The sequence below is a fragment of the Anabrus simplex genome, chromosome 2, assembly GCF_040414725.1.
Source record: "Anabrus simplex isolate iqAnaSimp1 chromosome 2, ASM4041472v1, whole genome shotgun sequence".
NCBI classification, from domain to species: domain Eukaryota; kingdom Metazoa; phylum Arthropoda; class Insecta; order Orthoptera; family Tettigoniidae; genus Anabrus; species Anabrus simplex.
The window spans coordinates 369,639,463-369,661,380 of record NC_090266.1 but is presented as its reverse complement, the minus strand read 5'-3'; the positions used below and the strand labels follow the sequence as shown (position 1 = coordinate 369,661,380).

At 38.1% G+C, this 21,918-nt stretch overlaps 1 protein-coding gene across 1 annotated transcript in view; it reads right to left on the bottom strand.

Annotated features, from left to right (window-relative positions):
- The window catches only part of LOC136863551 (insulin-like peptide receptor), a 462,473-nt gene that overhangs the window by 168,887 nt on the left and 271,668 nt on the right, over positions 1–21,918 (bottom strand). Inside the window, exon 6 of the mRNA XM_067139932.2 lies at positions 13,100–13,263. Coding sequence (XP_066996033.2) covers positions 13,100–13,263 — 164 coding nt within the window. The remainder of the gene's footprint in view (positions 1–13,099; positions 13,264–21,918) is intronic.

The window sequence follows — 21,918 nt, the reverse complement described above, 5'->3', positions numbered from 1 at the left end:
TAAAATGAGGACAGCTTGTAAGCGCGCAAAGAAGATGTATAAGAAATGGGTCCAAACAAGGACTGATGCAGACAGAAGATGAAAGAAACAGAGTGAAGGAAATAGTTATTGAACCCACAAAGAAGTTGTGGGATTATTTTGGTAATAACCTGGAAAGGCTATGTCAAGCAACGGGGAAACCTTTCTGGACAGTAATAAAGAATCCTAGAAAGGGAGGGGAAAAGGAAACAAATAGTGTTTTTGGTAAATCAGGTGAACTCATAATAGATCCCAGGGAAGGGAAACACTGGATAGATGGAAGGAATATTTTGAAAACCTTCTCAATGTAAAAGGAAATCTCTGGTGATGTCCCGAACAACCAAGCTCCTGGGCAGGAGGACAATGATGTAGGTGAAATTATACTTGAGGAAGTGGAAAGGATGATAAATACACTCCACTGTCATAAAGCAGTGGGAATAGATTAAATTAGACCCTAAATGGTGAAATATAGTGCAAGGCTGGAATGAAATTGCTTCATTAGCATGAAGGTAAGTTAGTAAGGTATAAGGGGTATAGAACTAAAGGAGGTCACAGAACTAAGCAAATAGAGGATTGTGGCGACGATTAGTAAATTGACATAGGCTTGCAGACTGAATGCTGAAAATCATAAGTGTCTATAATGAAGATTCATGAATGTTATAATAATGTTATTGTTTTTACGTCCCACTAACTACTTTTGACAGTTTTTCGGAGACACCAAAATGCCAGAATTTTGTCCTGAAGGAGTTCGTTTACGAGCCAGTAAATCTACCAACATGAGGTTGATGTATTTGAGAACATGCCAAGTTGGATTCAGAAGGCCAGCACGTCAACCGTCTGAGCCACTCAGCCCGGCTTTTTCAATATCACACTGACACATTTTGTTGCGATCACCCACTATTGCAATGCTACATAAAACTGCTAAATTAATTTTATCACTGAAAACACAATGCACTTAACATAGCAACCAACAAGAACACCTTGGAGACTGCACTGCAGAATTGTGAACAGAGGAGGAAGTATGGGTTCTCGAATGGAGAATAGTGGTGCCTTGTGAGACAGTCCACTGCATATATAGAGGGTCAGAGCTTTTCAAAAGGCAAAACTGCATGTTTCCCCACACTCCCTTCACATGTCCCTTTTCATGGCGTGTTCCTGAGACTCATATTTAGCAAGGAGCCACCAGGCTTTCAAAGACGGACTTGTCATGTCTGCAAATGGCAGTATGCAAGTTGTTGAGATCACTACAGCCAGTACCAGCTTAATTTCCAAGCTCTCAAATAATAAACATTGCCAGCAGCATAGTTTGTTTTAGTTTTTTACACATTCATTGAACTGCATTCACACAAATGCACAGTCTGTCCCAGCACATATTGACGAGCTTAAAGCTCTACTTCAAGACAGCAACATGCATATTGCTGGAGTGAGTGAAACATGGTTCAGGAAATCCATTCCTAGTAGTAGCATGGTAGATGTAGACGGATATCGTCTATACAGGCATAACAGAGATGACAGGAGAGGAGGATGAGTAGCTTTATACTGTAGAGAAGATATCCGTTGTAAATTAGTTTACACTTCTGGCCACTCTGCTGAGCCGAGACCTGAGTTCATGTTCGCGGAGGCAATTATTTCCCCAGTAAAGGTATTAATTGGTGTTGTCTACAGGCCCCCTAGAGTAGCGCATATGTCTGACTTTGAAGACATTCTACATCCACTATTACCGACTTATGAACACGTATTAATATTCGGAGACTTCAATGCTGACATATTACAGCAGACAAGTGAAACGAAGCAATTGCTAAACGTATTCCAGTCGTGTAACATGACAGTATTACCACTACAACCAACTAACCACATTATCGGAACCACCTCCTCGTCTCATACCCTTCTTGATTTAATGGTTACGAATAACCCTCATAAAATCTTGCTTCATGGTCAGATTCCCGTTCCATGCATTTCTAAGCATGACTTGATATACCTGTCATATTCTCTTAAAGTACCAAAATATAAAACAAAATATATCACTTATAGGGACATTAAACATATAAATATGAATGACTTTAGACTGGATACTTCTAATTCTCCTTGGGAGGACATAATTAACATAGATGATATTGATATGAAACTACAAAAGTTCAATTCCCTCTTACTTGGTTTCCTCAATAAGCATGCTCCGAAATGTAGAGTTAAAGTACCTAGACCTCCCTCACCATGGCTAACTGATGAGGTCAAGTGCATGATGTCCCATCGAGATTCATTACATCGGCTATATAGACAAACCAACTCTCCTGGTGTTCTTGAACATCCCAAATAAGAAATTCTCTCACTACCAACAGCTAGCCAATAATAATATGAATGCACGAAGCACATGGCGAGAGCTTCGCTCCATGGGAATAGGGAAACTTGAACCCAACCATTGTAACCCAGATATATCACTTGACGACTTAAATAAACACTTCTCTGACGTTAAAATTAAGTACCAACCACAGATTATAACTCATACAATAACACATTACTGACTAAACCACCACGAAATAGACCAATGTTTAAATTCCGTACTCTTAATGAAACTGAGGTGAAGCGTGAACTGCTTTCGGTCAAGTCAAATGCCACTGAAGTCGATGATCTCCCCATCATCATCATTAAACGCATTATAGATATTATTTGCCCAGTAATTACTCACATATATAATTTCTGCCTCAGTTCTGAAACATATCCAAGGACATGGAAAGATGCAATCATAAATCCGGTACCAAAAAGGTCTCCAGCTATTTCCCTAATAGACTATCGACCTGTGTGTATACTTTCATCTCTCACCAAACCCTTTGAACGGATAATCCATCGGCAAATAACAGGGTATCTTAACAAATATTCCTTGTTTGACCCATTACAGTCAGGCTTTAAAAAGGGACACAGCACGACCACTGCCCTATTGAAAGTTACAGATGACATTAGATAGGCAATGAGTGAAGAGAAGGTCACATTACTTACTCTTCTAGATTTTAGCAGTGCATTTGACACTGTAAACTTAAGACATATTGCTAGCCAAATTAAAATCCCTTCATCTAAATCAGACTACTTTACAGCTCTTTTTTAGTTCTTACCTCACAAACCGCAGACGAGTCGTTATAAAGAAAAAGACTTTTCAATGGGCAATGAAACACGCAGGAGTACCCCAAGGCTCTGTACTTGGATCATTGCTTTTTATTTTATACATAAACGACATAGCATCTCAACTGAAATATTGTAACTATCATATATATGCCGATGACCTCCAGATATATTATCACACAAATTTGGGAGATATTCGTCTAGCAACTGATAAAATGAATGCTGACTTACAAAATATATCATTATATGTTTGCAAGAACTCTATATTAATAAATCCCTCCAAGACAAAAGCTATTATAGTTGGACAATCAAAATTGATAAACATGACAAAGTCTTTAGACATCCCTTCACTCACTCTATCTGGTACCAAAATTCCGTATGAAAGCTCGGTAAATAATCTAGGTGTTGTTATAAATGAAAACCTAAATTGGAATGAACATGTCACACGTATCTGTAACAGGGTATATGCCTCACTCCATCCTCTGAAATACCACCATAACATTTTACCATTAATATGAAAGTCAGGCTTATAAAAACATCAGTTCTACCTTTATTCTGCTATTGTGATGCTGTATTCATAGATAAAATGAAAGAAACAATTAGAAAAATACAAAGCACCATGAATTCCTGCATCAGATTTATATTTTCATTACGCTATGACACTCATGGCACACCTTATTACAAGCAACTTTCCCTCCTGAAATTTGAAGAACTCAGAAATCTTCATGTAGCCCTGTTGGTCTACAGATCACTAACTGAGAGAACTCCCGTGTACCTGTCATCAAACTTTACATACCTTTCCTCTTTTCACCAGCATAATACAGGCTCTGTTACTACACTTGTCAATCCCTTTAGCAGGTCAGCTGCCTATAATCGCTCATTTATTGCGACGGGAAGTAGATTATGGAACTCTGTTCCAAATAACATCCGAATTAGTAACTCACAAAAGTCTTTCAAGTCTTCCTACAGAAGGTATCTCTTAGATGCATAAGCCCACGGTGTGAATCTTGATGGGTGAATGGTGATGTATGGATGTGTGTAAATTTAGTTAATTTTTCTTTAAATTAATTTAAACTTATTTATCATTAAATTTCATTTAGTAGCTTGACAAATGATATGTTCAAATTGGTATAATTATAATGTTTTATTTATTTTGAATTTATGATACAAATTAGTTTCTTTTAAAATATTTAATATTCTCTACACTTTTTCTGTACAATGACGTGGTTAAGTGTAAGAGAGGACCATGAGTCCTAACTTCGCCACTCTTAAAGACAAATAAATAAAAATAAATAAATAAAAGTAGCTTTTTCACAGCCTTAGACTACAATTTTTAACAAAATGTTTACATCTGTTTACACTTAGGCTAGACAATAAGCATATATTTTAGTCAACTGTTATTTGTATAAGATAGGTAAGGCACTTTACATAACAGGAAAATCCATGGAAGCAATCAAGTGTAATTTAATTAAACACAATATGTCAGTATGGAACTCACCAAGGTTGAAGAATGAAAATGGCATGATGAATCCACACTCTATGGAGGAATTTGAAATCAGATACAACAAACTGAATGCAGTTGTCTCAAATCGATCAATAATCTACAGTAATATATTCCTTTTTTGAAAAAAAATCATTGTTTACAACGAGTACCAGTAGAGTATGGTTCATCAGCTAGCTGGCTGAATTGAAAGTCACGATGCCTCAGCCAGGAGCCAAAAGGAGTAAGGAAGAACTACTTTCACGATTTTCAGAGATGCCAAGGTGCCAAAAATTTGTCCCGAATGAGTTATTTTACGTACCACTAAATGAACCAACCGAGGCAGGTATATTTCACACCTTCAAATACCACCAGACTGGCCAAGATCGAACTTGCCAAGTTGAGCTCGGAAGGCCAGCTTCTAACATGTGTCACCCTGGCTTGAGAAACCCGAAAACTACGATGCCTATTGAATTCATGTTCTCAATCAGTGAAATCAAATCATCATCATATTCTCAATGTTCCCTCAACTCTGAGGATCGTGATTTCTAAGAACATTTCTCTGTACAAGTTTCCATGCTTCGTGATCTTCTGCTGAATCCAAGTAAAAGATAAGCGAGTCATATGTTCTTGGCCAAACCGATCCTCCTCCGGATCTCCACTTCGCAGCTCTTGTTGTTAGTTACCGTACCACCAAAATACAACGTAGCCTATCTGAAACTGATTCCGTTTGCCAGAGAACACTGTACACGTTCATCACTTTTGTTTATTGCATGTTGATCTCCAAACCCAAGCTGATACTCTTATTTCTGACACGGTCCAGAAGCTCCATCTCTTCTACCTCATCCACGCCAATGAGAACGGTGTCATCCTCATACTGAATATTCAATATTTTCCTGCCAGTAACAGCAATCTACCTCTCCCTCCATCCTATCAATGAATTACATTTTATAATGTTATCACTATGTACTGGTCATTAATTTATATTATAATAGGTTATCCCTTGCTATTGGTTTTACAGGCCTCATAGCGACGTGTGAAAATGGGAAACCGCGGAAAACCATCTTCAGAGCTGCTGACAATGGGATTAGAATCCATTATCTACCGAATGTAAGCCCACAGCTACGTGACTTGTCATAACCAAGAGTAGAGTTTTATTTAATGTATGGTACATGATTAGGAAGTGACTTCAGTGCGAGACAAACCACCCGCACTCCGAACAAACGTTTTAATTCCTCATTTAATATTAGCAATTTTACAACAACATCAACTAACAACAATTATGGACTAGGTAGCATAGGAATGAGTGGTTGGCTGCATGATAACTCTGTACTGATACCTCCCCTCTAAAAATGCAACAGAGGTACTTTGTAGAATTGTTTGACTCTTCTCCAAATCGGTGTCCTTAGTCACACATTTTATGTTGATCATTGTCAGTGATTTATGATCCCGTTCTCGAGCTGACATCTGTACATGGTAGGTACAGCTTATCCTGCACCATGCAGTAACTGTTGTCATCATCAGCATCATCATCCTGTCCAATATCCGCAATTAATTGGAGCTAGGATTGGTCAGGCTTAACACAAATATGAAATAAGGTCCCCTTAAATAATTTCAGAGGGGAAAGAGGTTCATTTCCATAAAAATTGCTTGAAATCAGTCATGGGCCAAGAGAAAATAAACTATCGCTTCCTAGCCTAAACGTATTACAACATGTAAGGCAATGGAGGAACGCTCATGATACAGCGAAACACTAGAAACAAGACAGTACCCAAGGTTTAAGAGAATTCCTTGAAACCTAGTAATTCCAGATATTAACAGTATTCTGTCATCTGAGGGGAACGTATAGCAGCACATCTCTGCTTAATCTCTCTGGTGAGAAATGATGAGAGTCGGATTCCATTCCCAGAGCAATCCAGCAATTCCACTGTTTGGAATAATTTTGCAGGTTCTATAACTGGAGCTGTTTGTGGAAGATGCTGTTAGTAAATTACTTATTTCTATATGTGAACTAAGCCAAATATTTTAGCTTATGACATAAGCAAATTACAAAGACTATGCAAACAGTTTTAATGGACATCTTAGTCATGGCTCATTAAATGAGAACTTAATTTAATATTAATATAGTCTTGCGATAAATACTGTTACAACTTAAAGATATTTTAATTTGCTTTCAGTATGTTGTTCTTACATGCATTCACTACGCACAGCACCAATCATTTTTCGAAATGGTCGCTTTTTGCACTGACACAGGCTCTGAGACGTAGTGGCCACTTGTCTATGGTGGAATGCATGACATCCAAGGGAAAATCCGCCACTGCTGCCAACAAGGAATGCTTTAAACTTTCAATGGTGGGGTGTCTCCTCTTGCAGACGATGCCCTCAAGCACCGACCATGGTCGGTAGTTCTAAGGGTCCAGGTCCGGTCTGCTACTGGGCCAATCTTCAGGCGAAATGAAGTCAGGGACATGACACTGAAGCCACCCTTGAGTTGGCCTTGCCTTGTGGGCTGGAGCACAATTCTGCTGGAAAGTCCAGGGTTGGTTTTGAAACAATGTGCCACTAACTCAAATTCTTCACAATAGGCTCCGAAACGGTGCTTTCATACACTCTGGCACTGGTTTTAACTCCCTTTTCGTAAAAATGCAGCTGGGTGGTGCCAAAATAACTCACCTCCCAAACCAAACCATCACTGAGGAGGGATTATGGGCCCTCTGAGCTTCTGGAACTTTCGTACTGACTTCCTGAGAGGTTGTTGCATACATCCTATCATTTTGACGATTGAAAGACTCTTCAATGGTGAACATTTCCTCATCGGTGAAGAGTATTTTCCGATTACCATTATGGGCGTAACGCTGCAGGAGACATCGATATTTTAGCACTCTCATTTTCTTTGGGCGTGCGTCAAGGTAATGTCCTGTACCTCGGCGATAAGCCCTTAGTCCAAGGTCCTCTGATAGAAGCCTGGACATTGACCTTCTCGAAATGTTCATTTTACGGGCCATGATAGCCTGCTTCCGTACCGCATTTCTCCGAAAACGAGCCGCCACTGGAGTCCTGACACTACGTGGGCGACCATCTCTCGACAATCCTTCACAGTCCCGCTTTCAGTGAATCGCTCAATGGTCCGGTACACAAACATAAGACTGATTTCGAGTCTTCGTAGCGTCTTGAAAATGTCACTTGCAGATTTTCCAACTTTATGTAACGCTATCGCGGCAATGATTTTTGTAGTCACCCCATTCCATGTTTAAACCTGCAGCTAAATGCTTCCTCTTTCACAGACAAGCTCACAATGGTTCAAGGTTAACGTGAGCACACTGGCAGTTCTTTACCCGTCAAGCTGGTTGTACAGCGTGCGTCAGAAGTTTGTAACGGTATTTATGGCAAGACTAGGTGCACTTAAATGCCTCTGAGTTTTCAAGCCACTTTCTGTAACATATAAATAATAAATTCTGATTACACAAAACTACAGGTTAAAATGATAAGGAGAAAAGCTCTACCTTTAAGTATAAGAATTAAAAGCAATCTGAATACATGATACTGTATAGGCTTTTGGGCTTATGCCGTGTCAAGAAAATAAGGCGAAATTCTTTACGTTTCACAAAGAACTGTGCTCTACAAAAAACAATATAAATATAAGTCACCACCTTATCAATACAAAATTTTTCACATTCAGCTAGTAAATATGGTCAAGACCGGTTTCGACTCCTAGGGGGTCATCTTCAGTTGACATGCATAAAAGATATATTTTACAAAAACATCACATATAATGATTAAAACTTAAATTAAATTGAACTGATCATAAATGTTGCTATGTATGTCTTGGTACATTTGAGCTATTGTATGTGTCAATCCTAAATTTCCCAGCATACAGTGTCAAGGTAAGTAGTTAGCTAATATACATCATCCATGAAATTACATGCTATTTTTCATGTTATCACTATCTAATTTGGGTTGTACAATGTGGAATGAGATATACATACATTTGTGTAAATTAATAGTACTAAGTTCAGTAATATACATTAAAAATTGGTTCTTAAATTACATTAATTGATTATTGATCAGTCATATGAAAATGTAGAATTATTGGTTTGGACACTTGTGATTAAAATATTAGTATGCAATATCTTGTTGGCATATATCTTAAATACTAAGGTATCAGTTTATAAAGCCTATTATTCTTATTTTATGTCTTGGAATAGGGTTAAACTTTTAAAAAACTATTTGTTTTGTTGAGCATAGTTTTTTAAAAATTTAACCCTATTCCAAGACATAAAATAAGAATAATAGGCTTTATAAACTGATACTTTAGTTTTTAAGATATATGCCAACAAGGTATTGCATACTAATATTTTAATCACAAGTGTCCAAACCAATAATTCTACATTTTCATATGACTGATCAATAATCAATTAATGTAATTTAAGAACCAATTTTTAATGTATATTCAATCAATCAATCAATCAATCAATACTGATCTGCATTTAGGGCAGTCGCCCAGGTGGCAGATTCCCAATTTGTTGTTTTCCTAGCCTTTTCCTACATGATTTCAAAGAAATTGGAAACTTATTGAACATCTCTCTTGGTAAGTTATTCCAATCCCTAACTCCCCTTCCTATAAATGAATATTTGCCCCAGTTTGTCCTCTTGAATTCCAACTTAATTTTCATATTGTGATCTTTCCTACTTTTATTAACGCCATTCAAACTTATTCGTCTACTAATGTCATTCCACGCCATCTCTCCGCTGACAGCCCGGAACATACCACTTAGTCGAGCAGCTCTTCTTCTTTCTCTCAATTCTTCCCAACCCAAACATTGCAACATTTTTGTGACGCTACTCTTTTGTCGGAAATCGCCCAGAACAAATCGAGCTGCTTTTCTTTCGATTTTTTCCAGTTCTCGAATCAGGTAATCCTGGTGAGGGTCCCATACACTGGAACCATACTCTAGTTGGGGTCTTACCAGAGACTTATATGCACTCTCCTTTACATCCTTACTACAACCCCTAAACACCCTCATAACCATGTGCAGAGATCTGTACCCTTTATTTACAATCCCATTTATGTGATTACCCCAATGAAGATCTTTCCTTATATTAACACCTAGATACTTACAATGATTCCCAAAAGGAACTTTCACCCCATCAATGCAGTAATTAAAACTGAGAGGACTTTTCCTACTTGTAAAACTCACAACCTGACTTTTAACTCCGTTTATCAACATACCATTGCCTGCTGTCCATCTCACAACATTTTCGAGGTCACATTGCAGTTGCTCACAATCTTGTAACTTATTTATCACTCTATAGAGAATAACATCATCCGCAAAAAGCCTTACCTCCGATTCCACTCCTTTACTCATATCATTTATATATATAAGAAAACATAAAGGTCCGATAATACTGCCTTGAGGAATTCCCCTCTTAATTATTACAGGGTCAGATAAAGCTTCACCTACTCTAATTCTCTGAGATCTATTTTCTAGAAATATAGCAACCCATTCAGTCACTCTTTTGTCTAGTCCAATTGCACTCATTTTTGCCAGTAGTCTCCCATGATCCACCCTATCAAATGCTTTAGACAGGTCAATCGCGATACAGTCCATTTGACCTCCTGAATCCAAGATATCTGCTATATCTTGCTGGAATCCTACAAGTTGAGCTTCAGTGGAATAACCTTTCCTAAAACCGAATTGCCTTCTATCGAACCAGTTATTAATTTCACAAACATGTCTAATATAATCAGAAAGAATGCCTTCCCAAAGCTTACATACATTGCATGTCAAACTTACTGGCCTGTAATTTTCAGCTTTATGTCTATCACCCTTTCCTTTATACACAGGGGCTACTATAGCAACTCTCCATTCATCTGGTATAGCTCCTCCGACCAAACAATAATCAAATAAGTACTTCAGGTATGGTACTATATCCCAACACATTGTCTTTAGTATATCCCCAGAAATCTGATCAATTCCAGTCGCTTTTCTAGTTTTTAACTTTTGTATCTTATTGTAAATGTCATTGTTATCATATGTAAATTTTATTACTTCTTTGGCCTTAGTCTCCTCCTCTATCTCGACATTATCCTTGTAACCAACAATCTTTACATACTGCTGACTGAATACTTCTGCCTTTTGAAGATCCTCACATACACACTCCCCTTGTTCATTAATTATTCCTGGAATGTCCTTCTTGGAACCTGTTTCTGCCTTAAAATACCTATACATACCCTTCCATTTTTCACTAAAATTCGTATGACTGCCAATTATGCTTGCCATCATGTTATCCTTAGCTGCCTTCTTTGCTAGATTCAATTTTCTAGTAAGTTCCTTCAATTTCTCCTTACTTCCACAGCCATTTCTAACTCTATTTCTTTCCAGTCTGCACCTCTTTCTTAGTCTCTTTATTTCTCTATTATAATAAGGTGGGTCTTTACCATTCCTTACCACCCTTAATGGTACAAACCTGTTTTCGCATTCCTCAACAATTTCTTTAAACCCATCCCAGAGTCTGTTTACATTTATATTTACCGTTTTCCACCGATCATAGTTACTTTTTAGAAACTGCCTCATGTCTGCTTTATCAGCCATATGGTACTGCCTAACAGTCCTACTTTTAAGACCTTCCTTTCTATCACATTTATTTTTAACTACCACAAAAACAGCTTCATGATCACTAATACCATCTATTACTTCAGTTTCCCTATAGAGCTCATCTGGTTTTATCAGCACGACATCCAGGATATATTTCCCTCTGGTTGGTTCCATCACTTTCTGAATCAGCTGTTCTTCCCATATTAACTTATTTGCCATTTGTTGGTCATACTTTCTGTCGTTCGCATTTCCTTCCCAATTGACATCTGGCAAATTCAGATCTCCCGCTACAATCACATTTCTTTCCATGTCGTTTCCCACATAGCTGACTATCCTATCAAATAATTCTGAATCCGCGTCAGTGCTACCCTTTCCCGATCTGTACACTCCAAATATATCAAGTTGCCTATTATCTTTAGAAATGAGCCTTACACCTAGAATTTCATGTGTCTCATCTTTAACTTTTTCGTAGCTTACAAATTCTTCTTTCACCAGAATGAACACTCCGCCTCCCACCCTTCCTATACTATCTCTACGATACACACTCCAGTGCCGTGAGAAAATTTCTGCATCCATTATATCATTTCTCAGCCATGATTCAACTCCTATTACAATATCTGGTGAATATATATCTATTAAATTACTTAATTCTATTCCTTTCCTTACAATACTTCTACAGTTCAACACTAACAATTTTATGTCATCCCTACTTGATTTCCAGTTCCCTGTTCCCTTATCACCGCTCCCTGAACTTACTACTATTAATTTACACAAATGTATGTATATCTCATTCCACATTGTACAACCCAAATTAGATAGTGATAACATGAAAAATAGCATGTAATTTCATGGATGATGTATATTAGCTAACTACTTACCTTGACACTGTATGCTGGGAAACTTAGGATTGACACATACAATAGGTCAAATGTACCAAGACATACATACCAACATTTATGATCAGTTCGATATAATTTAAGTTTTAATCATTATATGTGATGTTTTTGTAAAATATATCTTTTATGCATGTCAACTGAAGATGACCCCCTAGGGGTCGAAACCGGTCTTGACCATATTTACTAGCTGAATGTGAATAAATTTTGTATTGATAAGGTGGTGACTTATATTTATATTGTTTTTTGTAAAGTAATATCTATCAATACGGAAATGAAACTTATAAACAACAGAAGAACTGTGCTCTGCGTCATCAGAAGAAAATCTCGACTGTCCACGAGAAAGGCTTCTTAAACAAGGAGCTTTGAAATTTAGGCGTTATAATAGAAGTAGAAATGGTACGTTCATTCGTCACCAGATGGCTTCCCGGATGCGGCACAGCTTTAGTGTTCGAAGCGGAAGCTGACCGAACCATCAGAATCAGTCTAAGAGGGTCACATAACATGTGTACGTACCATATGACATTGACAGGTGTATGACATTGTCACAAGCGTGGAATGAAACATCTGGAGATGAGGAACGTACGAATCTGGAAAACACCGAGACGAAATAACAATAGTGAAGGGATAGGGAAGGGAACTACCTACGTAAATCCTTAATGGCTGGCAACCAAGTATTACTTAATTGTTTAAGGAGCCTTTCTCGTGGACAGTCGATATTTTCTTCTGATGATGCAGAACACAGTTCTCTGCGAAACGTACAGGATTTCACCTTATTTTCTTGATACGACATAAGCCCAAAAGCCTACACAGTATCATGTCTATAAGTACGGGCCTTGAAAGCATCAATGGCAACAATCTGAATACAGGTTTTGATTACAAAACTAGTTTACTTTGAAAAACTACCTCCTGAAGAATGGGCATGTATTTCCAACATACCTTTCATGAGGTCCACAAAACAGAAATGTAAGTAAAAAATTGATTACCATAAAAAGACGTACCTCATAGTTATCAGATGGACAGTGCTGCACACATTTACCAGCAATAACGAAGTTACGGCAGACATCACAGTCGGTGTCATTCAATTTGCAGCCTCCCAAACAATACTCCTTGCAGCACTTGCCATTAGCATCACAAGTCCCGTTCTTGCAGTGACTTGGGCAAACTGAAACATTATCATCATCCCGATCAGAATATAGCCAAGTCAAAAGGTTACATTGTGACTTACTGTAGAAGGCCGAAACCATGTGATTATCCGCCCCATGGCAAGTCTGCCCGGTAACCTGTGTGCTCGAAATGCCTATACTGTCAGACCGTCAGTACATTTCTATATAATTAATGCCACGGTTGAGAAGGAAACGCCGATGACCAATACGTTTAGCCAATATAATAATTTCAGATTTTAAGTCAACCATATAGTATTAATTTTCATATTAGTAGGTCTCCTACATTTCTAATAGATTAAGCGGTGATTGGCGGCTACTGATCCCTGATTGGCTGGCGGGGACGGCGGGACTTCACGGCACGGGAGATTTGAAAATGTGTCCGCGTACGATTTGAGAAGTGGGTGTAGATATTTTGTTATAAGTTCGATGACCAGGCTATCTGCATATGAGTGCAAACTTAACCGTACTCTACTTCAATGTCTCCGAGCTGACGCAGGGCTTTTTTTGCTAGTGGCTTTACGTCGAACCGACACAGAAAGGTCTTATGGCGACGATGGGATAGGAAAGGCCTAGGAGTTGAAAGGAAGCGGCCGGGGCCTTAATTAAGGTACAGCCTCAGCATTTGCCTGGTGTGAAAATTGGAAACCACGGAAAACCATCTTCAGGGCTGCCGAGAGTGGGATTCGAACCCACTATCTCCCGGATGCAAGCTCACAGCCGCGCACCCCTAACTTCACGGCCAACTCGCCCGGTGACGCAGGGCTTTAAGCTCCTTTATGGTGCTATAGGAGGGCTATTTTAAAGGTCCACATATAAGCATTTTTAGAGGGTGTTACGGAGCATAATTTAGGCATTTTAGGAGCTTCTTTTGGCAGTGCTACAGAGCATCTTTTGGGCGCAACAGTGCATCTTTTAGACATTTATTTTAGGTGGGTGCTACGGACCATCTTTTGGGCAGCTTTAGGGAGTGATACAGAGAATCTTTTGGAGGTGCACTGTCTGGACATCTTTTGGGCTTCTTTTGAGATGTAGGTGGAGGGGGTAGAGGCAGAAGTGGGGGGAAGTGACAGGGTAACTTGTCTGTGCACATGTTTCTTAACGCTTTAGAGCCAATGTTCGAACACCTTTACACTTATCAGCTCGAAATAATAATAATAATAATAATAATAATAATAATAATAATAATAATAATAATAATAATAATAATAATAATAATAATCACATGGTCTCAACTACCATGTTCAATCATTTCAATTTATGCCATTTAGACACATCACTTTCGATTTTCGATTTTACTATACGCCAGAGTAAACCATACCTATGTTGGGAGATTTAATTTTAAAAACAACAATTATTTGCTGTCATTGAGGCTGCCTGCTCATCAGTTTCGATGTTCTATTTTATTATACGCCGGAGTAAACCATACCTATCTCGGAAGATTTAATCATAAAAACTAGAACATTTAAGTCAGCTTACATTACACCTAGACACACACGCACAGTTTGCACGTGAGATTCAATTATTGCCAAACAAATGCTGCAGCTGTTCCTATCAAGAACAGGTTACTCACCAAGCATACGTTATGTAAAAAAAAAAAAGCATCACTGGTATACGTGTGTACTTCACACTGGTACACGTGTTGAAGGCATGCCTGGTATATATTGCCTCATTCCACAATCTGTATCCATTTATACAGGTTACTCACCATAAGCGGTCGCGTCTAAGAAATTCGTTTACGCTAGGTCTAGTGTTAAAAACATTAACATATGAGTCTGGAAAGAAGAAACTTCAAGCCATTCCTGCCACCACTAGACGATCTCTGAAGAAAATGGAACGGGAATCCATACTATCCTTGCGACATTCAGACTAAATCACTGTTACATACTTCATTCATGGATTTGTGTGCTTTTGACTTTCTCAAAAGAACCCTTGGAGGTAACGGATCCCGAACAAGATTGATGGACTGCGGAAAGCCAGTCAGGATGAGTGCAACGAAACAGACATGTGTATGCTACAAGTTCAGCTTTATCCTAGTGACGGGATAATCGAATATTTTTAATAATTGAATAACCTCCATCCGATTATTTAAATAATCGAATAAAATAATCGAATGAGTTCCAAATATCATTTAATTGTAGTGATGACACTGTCGAATATTTTTAATTTTCGAATAACCTAAATCCGATTATTTAAATAATAGAATAAATAATCGAATAAAATAAACGAATGAATTTCAAATATCATTCAGTTGTATCGCATAGAATGTTCGGATGCGTCATGAATCAATTTTTCGCTTTAAGTTTGTCGGATGGATAATCGATTGAAATATGCGAATATATGAACTCATGAAAAACAGAAGAAATACGCCTTTGTCCAAAAGTATCTCCAAATGTTGAAACTAAATGAGTGAATCTTAATAACATCACATTTCATTCGATTATTTCGAAAGCATTCACTATTCAATTGCCTCATTCATTCCAGTGCAATTCCGACGAAAAAATAATCGAATGGAAAAATTCATTATTCGATTGCATCATCGATTCTAATGGAGTTTCGGATAGATAATAGAAAATAATCGGATGGAAAAATTATTCACTTTTCGTTCGAATGAATACTCGAAAAATAATCGAATGGAAGTATAATCGAATACTCGAATAAAATGAAATAATCGAATAAGCGATTATTTTGTATTCGATTATCCCATCACTACTTTTTCCACTGGCTATTGAGATGGAGCAGGGCTTCATCCAGAAAACAAGAGCATGGCCGATTATGAAGAAACTAAAAGAAATGTAGCCTCAAATTTAATTTCCAGAAAACGTACATAATCCTCTGTATCGAATGAATAATAATGAAAATAGGCAGTGTGTTTTATCTGGTTGTTGCAATTCTGAGTGCTCAACAAAGAAATTGTTTCTCGCATGACCAACAAATAACACAGCCGAAAATATATAGTACAAAATAATTTACAATTACTATGACATTTACTGTCCAGAACATCTGATATGATGGTCCTTAAATGTAAATAGTACAGAGCTTTGCGAAGTAGATACACTATCTGCTGATGTCAGAAATGGCGTCCGGTATTCGAGCAAAATCACCGTGCGGAAAATACATTTCTGCAGATATATATTTTTTAAATGTAGGCAACATAACTATTGCCCCCTTTTATTCTTGTACCGAGCTCGATAGCTGCAGTCGCTTAACTGCGGCCAGTATCCAGTATTCGGGAAATAGTAGGTTCGAACCCCACTGTCGGCAGCCCTGAATGTGGTTTTCCGTGGTTTCCCATTTTCACACCAGGCAAATGCTGGGGCTGTACCTTAATTAAGGCTACGGCCGCTTCCTTCCCACTCCTAGCCCTTCCCTGTCCCATCGTCGCCATAAGACCTGCCTGTGTCGGTGCGACGTAAAGCAAAAAAAAAAAAAAATCTTGTGCTACAATATTTCAGACAAGATCCTTGTCAAAGTGTTGACCGCTTACTTAGCCCATAAGTGGAGAGGAAATGTCATGGTCGATAAACTACGACAAACCAGGAGTTCGACTACTGTAGACAATTCCATTGTTGTTTACAACTAGTATCTACTCTTTTCTGGGTTTAAATTCACATTTTCTTATTTTTCCCGCGTACTTATGCGCCACCTACCCAAAACTGATCCCGATAGATTTAATAAATTGTGGTATTTCGTCATTCCAACTCAGAAAACCGCTATGTGATAATACTGTGGGAGAAATACTCACCCGCAGCACAAGGAGCGAGAATTCGTCGAAATTATTCGCTTATATTCAACCTTAGGCGAAGGAAATTTTGCGGCCAAAGTTCTAAGCTATAATATTTCACAGAGCGGTTTTTGCAAGCGCAACGACAATTTGTGGTAGGGTGGGAACATGGTTCGTGGTGTGGGTCATTGTAGTCATGTCCTAGTTCGCGAACCATGGGCAACGCCTGAATGGCCTAGTAAGTGGTCCAGAGAGCCAGAATACACACACACACACACACACACACACACACACACACACACACACAATTTGTTATACGTCGCACCGACACAGATAGGTCTTATGGCGAGGATGCGATAAGAAAGGCCTAAGAGTGGCAAGGAAGCAGTCGTGGCCTAAATTAAGGTACAGTCCCAGCATTTGCCTGGTGTGAAAATGGGAAACAACGGAAAGCCATATTCAGGGTTATCGACCGTGGGGCTCGAACCAACTATCTCCCGGATGCAAGCTCACAGCTGCGCGCCCATAACCGCACGGCCAACTCGCCCGGTGATTCAGGATACTAGTTGTTATGGAATAGGAGTGAACATCTCGGACATATTCTAAGTCATGGTCCTCCTTGTGCTCAGGCGACTAGGACTATACGATCCACCGGTGGTCCCTAACCCGTTACAGAGGAGATCCGCGCTGGACTATGTGTAGGTAAGGGTGGCATCCTGCTTCACAGAATTTTCACCGGGCACGTTCAGAACGTTTTAAGCAAGCTTCGGACCTATGGGAGTAACGCAGTCCCACTCCCATTTCACAGGCGAAAGGCACCTTGGAAACAACTTGGCGAAAGAAATGGAATTCGATGGGGAGCTATCAATGTTAATGGGGCTTTAGGAAAAAAGTAGAACTGGCTGAGTGAGCAAATAGGTACGTCTGGATGTGTTAGGAGTTAAATGATATTCGGATAAGGTGGGATAACGAGGACAAGACTAAAATGTGTACTTGCCGGGTATTACAAAGCGAAGAGGGTGTGGGGTAGGACTGTTCATCAGGAATACTATTGCACGCAATATAGTTCCTGTTAAGCACGAAAATGAGCGAATGATGTGGATAGATTTGGCAGTTGGAGGAATTAGGACGAGAATTGTCTCAGTGTATTCACCATGTGAGGGTGAAAATGAGGATGAAGTTGACAAGTTTTATGAAGCATTGAGTGCATCGTAGTCAGGATCAACAGCAATAATAGGACAGTGCAAATGGATGATTTCAATGCGCGAGTTGGAAATAGAACTGAACGATACGAAAGGGTGATTTTTTCAAAGGTGGGGAAGATATGGAAACTAATAGGAATGATAAGCATTTGCTGGACTTCTGTGCTAGTGGTGATGCTATTTGCTTTACGTCGCACCAACACAGATAGGTCTTATGGCGACGATGGGACAGGGAAGGGCTAGGAATGGGAAGGAAGCAGCCATGGCCATAATTAAAGTGCAGCCCCAGCATTTGCCTGGTGTGAAAATGGGAAACCCTGGAAAACCGTCTTCAGGGCTGCCGACAGTGGGGTTCGAACCTACTATCTCCCGAATCAATCAATCAATCAATCAATCAGTCAATCAATCAATCAATCAATCAATCAATCAATCAACACTGATCTGCATTTAGGGCAGTTGCCCAGGTGGAAGATTCCCTACCTGTTGTTTTCCTAGCCTTTTCCTAAATGATTTCAAAGAAATTGGAAATGTATTGAACATCTCCCTTGGTAAGTTATTCCAATCCCTAACTCCCCTTCCTATAAATGAATATTTGCCCCAGTTTGTCCTCTTGAATTGCAACTTTATCTTCATATTGTGATCTTTCCTACTTGTATAAACGCCACTCAAACTTATTCGTCTTCTAATGTCATTTCACGCAATCTCTCCGCTGACAGCTCGGAACATACCACTTAGTCGAGCAGCTCTTCTTCTTTCTCTCAATTCTTCCCAGCCCAAACTTTGCAACATTTTTGTAACGCTACTCTTTTGTCGGAAATCACCCAGAACAAATCGAGCTGCTTTTCTTTAGATTTTTTTTTCCTGAATCAGGTAATCCTGGTGAGGGTCCCATACACTGGAATCATACTCTAGTTGGGGTCTTACCAGAGACTTATATGCTCTCTCCTTTACATCCTTACTACAACCCCTAAACACCCTCATAACCATGTGCAGAGATCTGTACCCTTTATTTACAATCCCATTTATGTGATTACCCCAATGAAGATCTTTTCTTATATTAACACCTAGATACTTACAAAGATCCCCAAGCGGAACTTTCACCCCATCAACGCAGTCATTAAAACTGAGAGGACTTTTCCTATGTGTGAAACTCACAACTTGACTTTTAACCCCGTTTATCAACATACCACTGCCTGCTGTCCATCTCACATTATCGAGGTCATTTTGCAGTTGCTCACAATCTTGTAACTTATTTATTACTCTATAGAGAATAACATCATCCGCAAAAAGCCTTACCTCTGATTCCACTTCTTTACTCATATCATCTATATATATAAAATAACTTGTCCTGACTGACTGACTGACTGACTGACTGACTGACTGACTGACTGACTGACTGACTGACTGACTGACTGATTGATTCATCATCGCCGAGCCAAAACTACTGGACATAAAGAAATGAAATTTTGGGGATATATTCACATTAAGATGTAGGTGCTCGCTAAGAGAGGATTTTTAGATATTCCTTCGCTAAGGGGGTGAAAAGGGGGGTGAAATTTTAAAATGAGTGTATCTATATCTCAAAACTTTACAAGTTTACAGATGTAAAAATTGGTATTTAGAATCTTCTTTAAAAATAAGAAAACACGTATTTTTTGGTTTTCAGAAAATCCCAATAGGAGGGGTTAAAAATGGTGAAAAAGGGGCTGAATGCCTTTAATCAGGACACCGGTACTTATATCTCAGAAACTGAAGATACTACAGACCAAAAAATTGGTACTTTTGATCTCTATTAAAAATTAAGAAACACGTCTTTTTTGTTTTTGGAAAATCCAATTAATGGGAGGGTGAAAAGGGGGGTGAATTTTTTAAATTAGCGTATCTATATCTCAAAAATTTGAAAGTTTACAGATGTAAAAATGGGTATTTAGAATCTTCATTAAAAATAAAGAAACACGTATCTTTTTGTTTTTGGAAAATCCCAATAGGAGGGGTGAAAAGGGGTGAAGAAATGGTTGAATGCCTTAAATTAGGATACTTATATCTCAGAAACTGAAGATATTACAGACCTGAAAATTGGTGTTTGGGATCTCCTTTAAAAACAAAGAAACCTGCATTTTTTGTTTTTGGAAAATCCAATCAATGGGGGTGAAAAGGGGGTTAATTTTTAAAATGAGTGTATCTATATCTCAAAACTTTTAAAGTTCATAGATGTAAAAGATTGGTATCTAGAATCTCCTTTAAAAATAAAGAAACACGTATTTTTTGTTTTCGGAAAATCCCAATAGGAAGGGTGGAAAAGGGTGAAAATGTGTTGAATGCTTTTAATGAGGCTACTTATATTTCAGAACCTGAAGATATTAAAGACCTGAAAATTGGTATTTGGGATCTACTTTAAAAATAAAGAAAAAGGTATTTTTTCGTTTTTGGAAAATTCAAATAATGGGGAGTGAAAAGGGAGGTGAATTTTTAAAATGAGTGTGCCTACATCTTAAAATTTTAAAAGTTTACAGATGTAAAAATTGGTATTTAGAATCTCCTTTAAAAATAAGGAAACATGTATTTTTTCGGAAAATCCCAATAGGAGGGGTGAAACATGGGTTGAATGCCTTTAATGAGGATACTTAAATCTCAGAAACTCTAGAGGTTACAATCATGAAAATTTAAATTTGGAACCTCCTATAAAATTAAAGGTACACATAATTTATTGTTTTCGGAAAATCCAAATAATGGGGGGTGAAAAGGGGGGGTGAATTTTTAAAATGAGTGTATCTATATCTCGAAACTGTAAAAGTTTACAGACGTAGAAATTGGTATTTAGAATCTCCTTTCAACATAAAGAAACACGTACTTTTTTGTTTTCGGCAAATTGCAATAGAAGGGGTGAAAAGGAGTGAAAAGTGGGTTGAATGCCTTTAATGAGGATACTTATATCTCAGAAAATGAAGATATTACAGACCTGAAAAGAAAGTATTTGGGATCTCCTTTAAAAATAAAGAAACATGTACTTTTTGTTTTTGGAAAATCAAAATAGTGGAGGGTTGAAAAGGGGGGTGAATTTTTAAAATGAGTGTATCTATATCTCAAAACTTTCAAACTTTACAGATGTAAAAATTGGTACTCAGAATCTACTTTCAAGATGAAGAAACACGTATTTTTTTTGTTTTCGGAAAATCCCAATAGGAGGGGTGAAAAGGGGTAAAAAATTGTTGAATTCCTTTAATAAGGATCCTTATATCTCAGAAACTGAAGATGTTACCAGCCTGAAGATCGTTGTTTGGGATCTCCATTATAAATAAAAAAACATGTACTTTTTTTTAGAAAATCCAAATAGTGGGGGGGGGGGTGAAAGGGGAGTCGTATTTTAAAAATTAGTGTATTTATATCTCAAAACTTCAAAAATTTGCAGATGTAAAAATTGATAGCTAGAATCTCCTTCAAAAATAAAAGAACACGCATTTTTTTCTGTAAATCCCAATAGGAGGGCTGAAATGTGTGAATAAGGGGTTGAACGTCTTTAATGAGGATACTTATATCTCAGAAACTGAAGATATTACAGACCGGACAGTTAGTATATGGAATCTCCTTTAAAAATACAGAAACATTATTTTTGGAAAATCTATTTAATGGGGTTAAACAGGAGTGACAAATTGGGGTGAATTTTTAGAAAGACTATATCTACAGTATAATTTTTAGAATGACTATATCTACAGTATATCTCAGAAACGTAA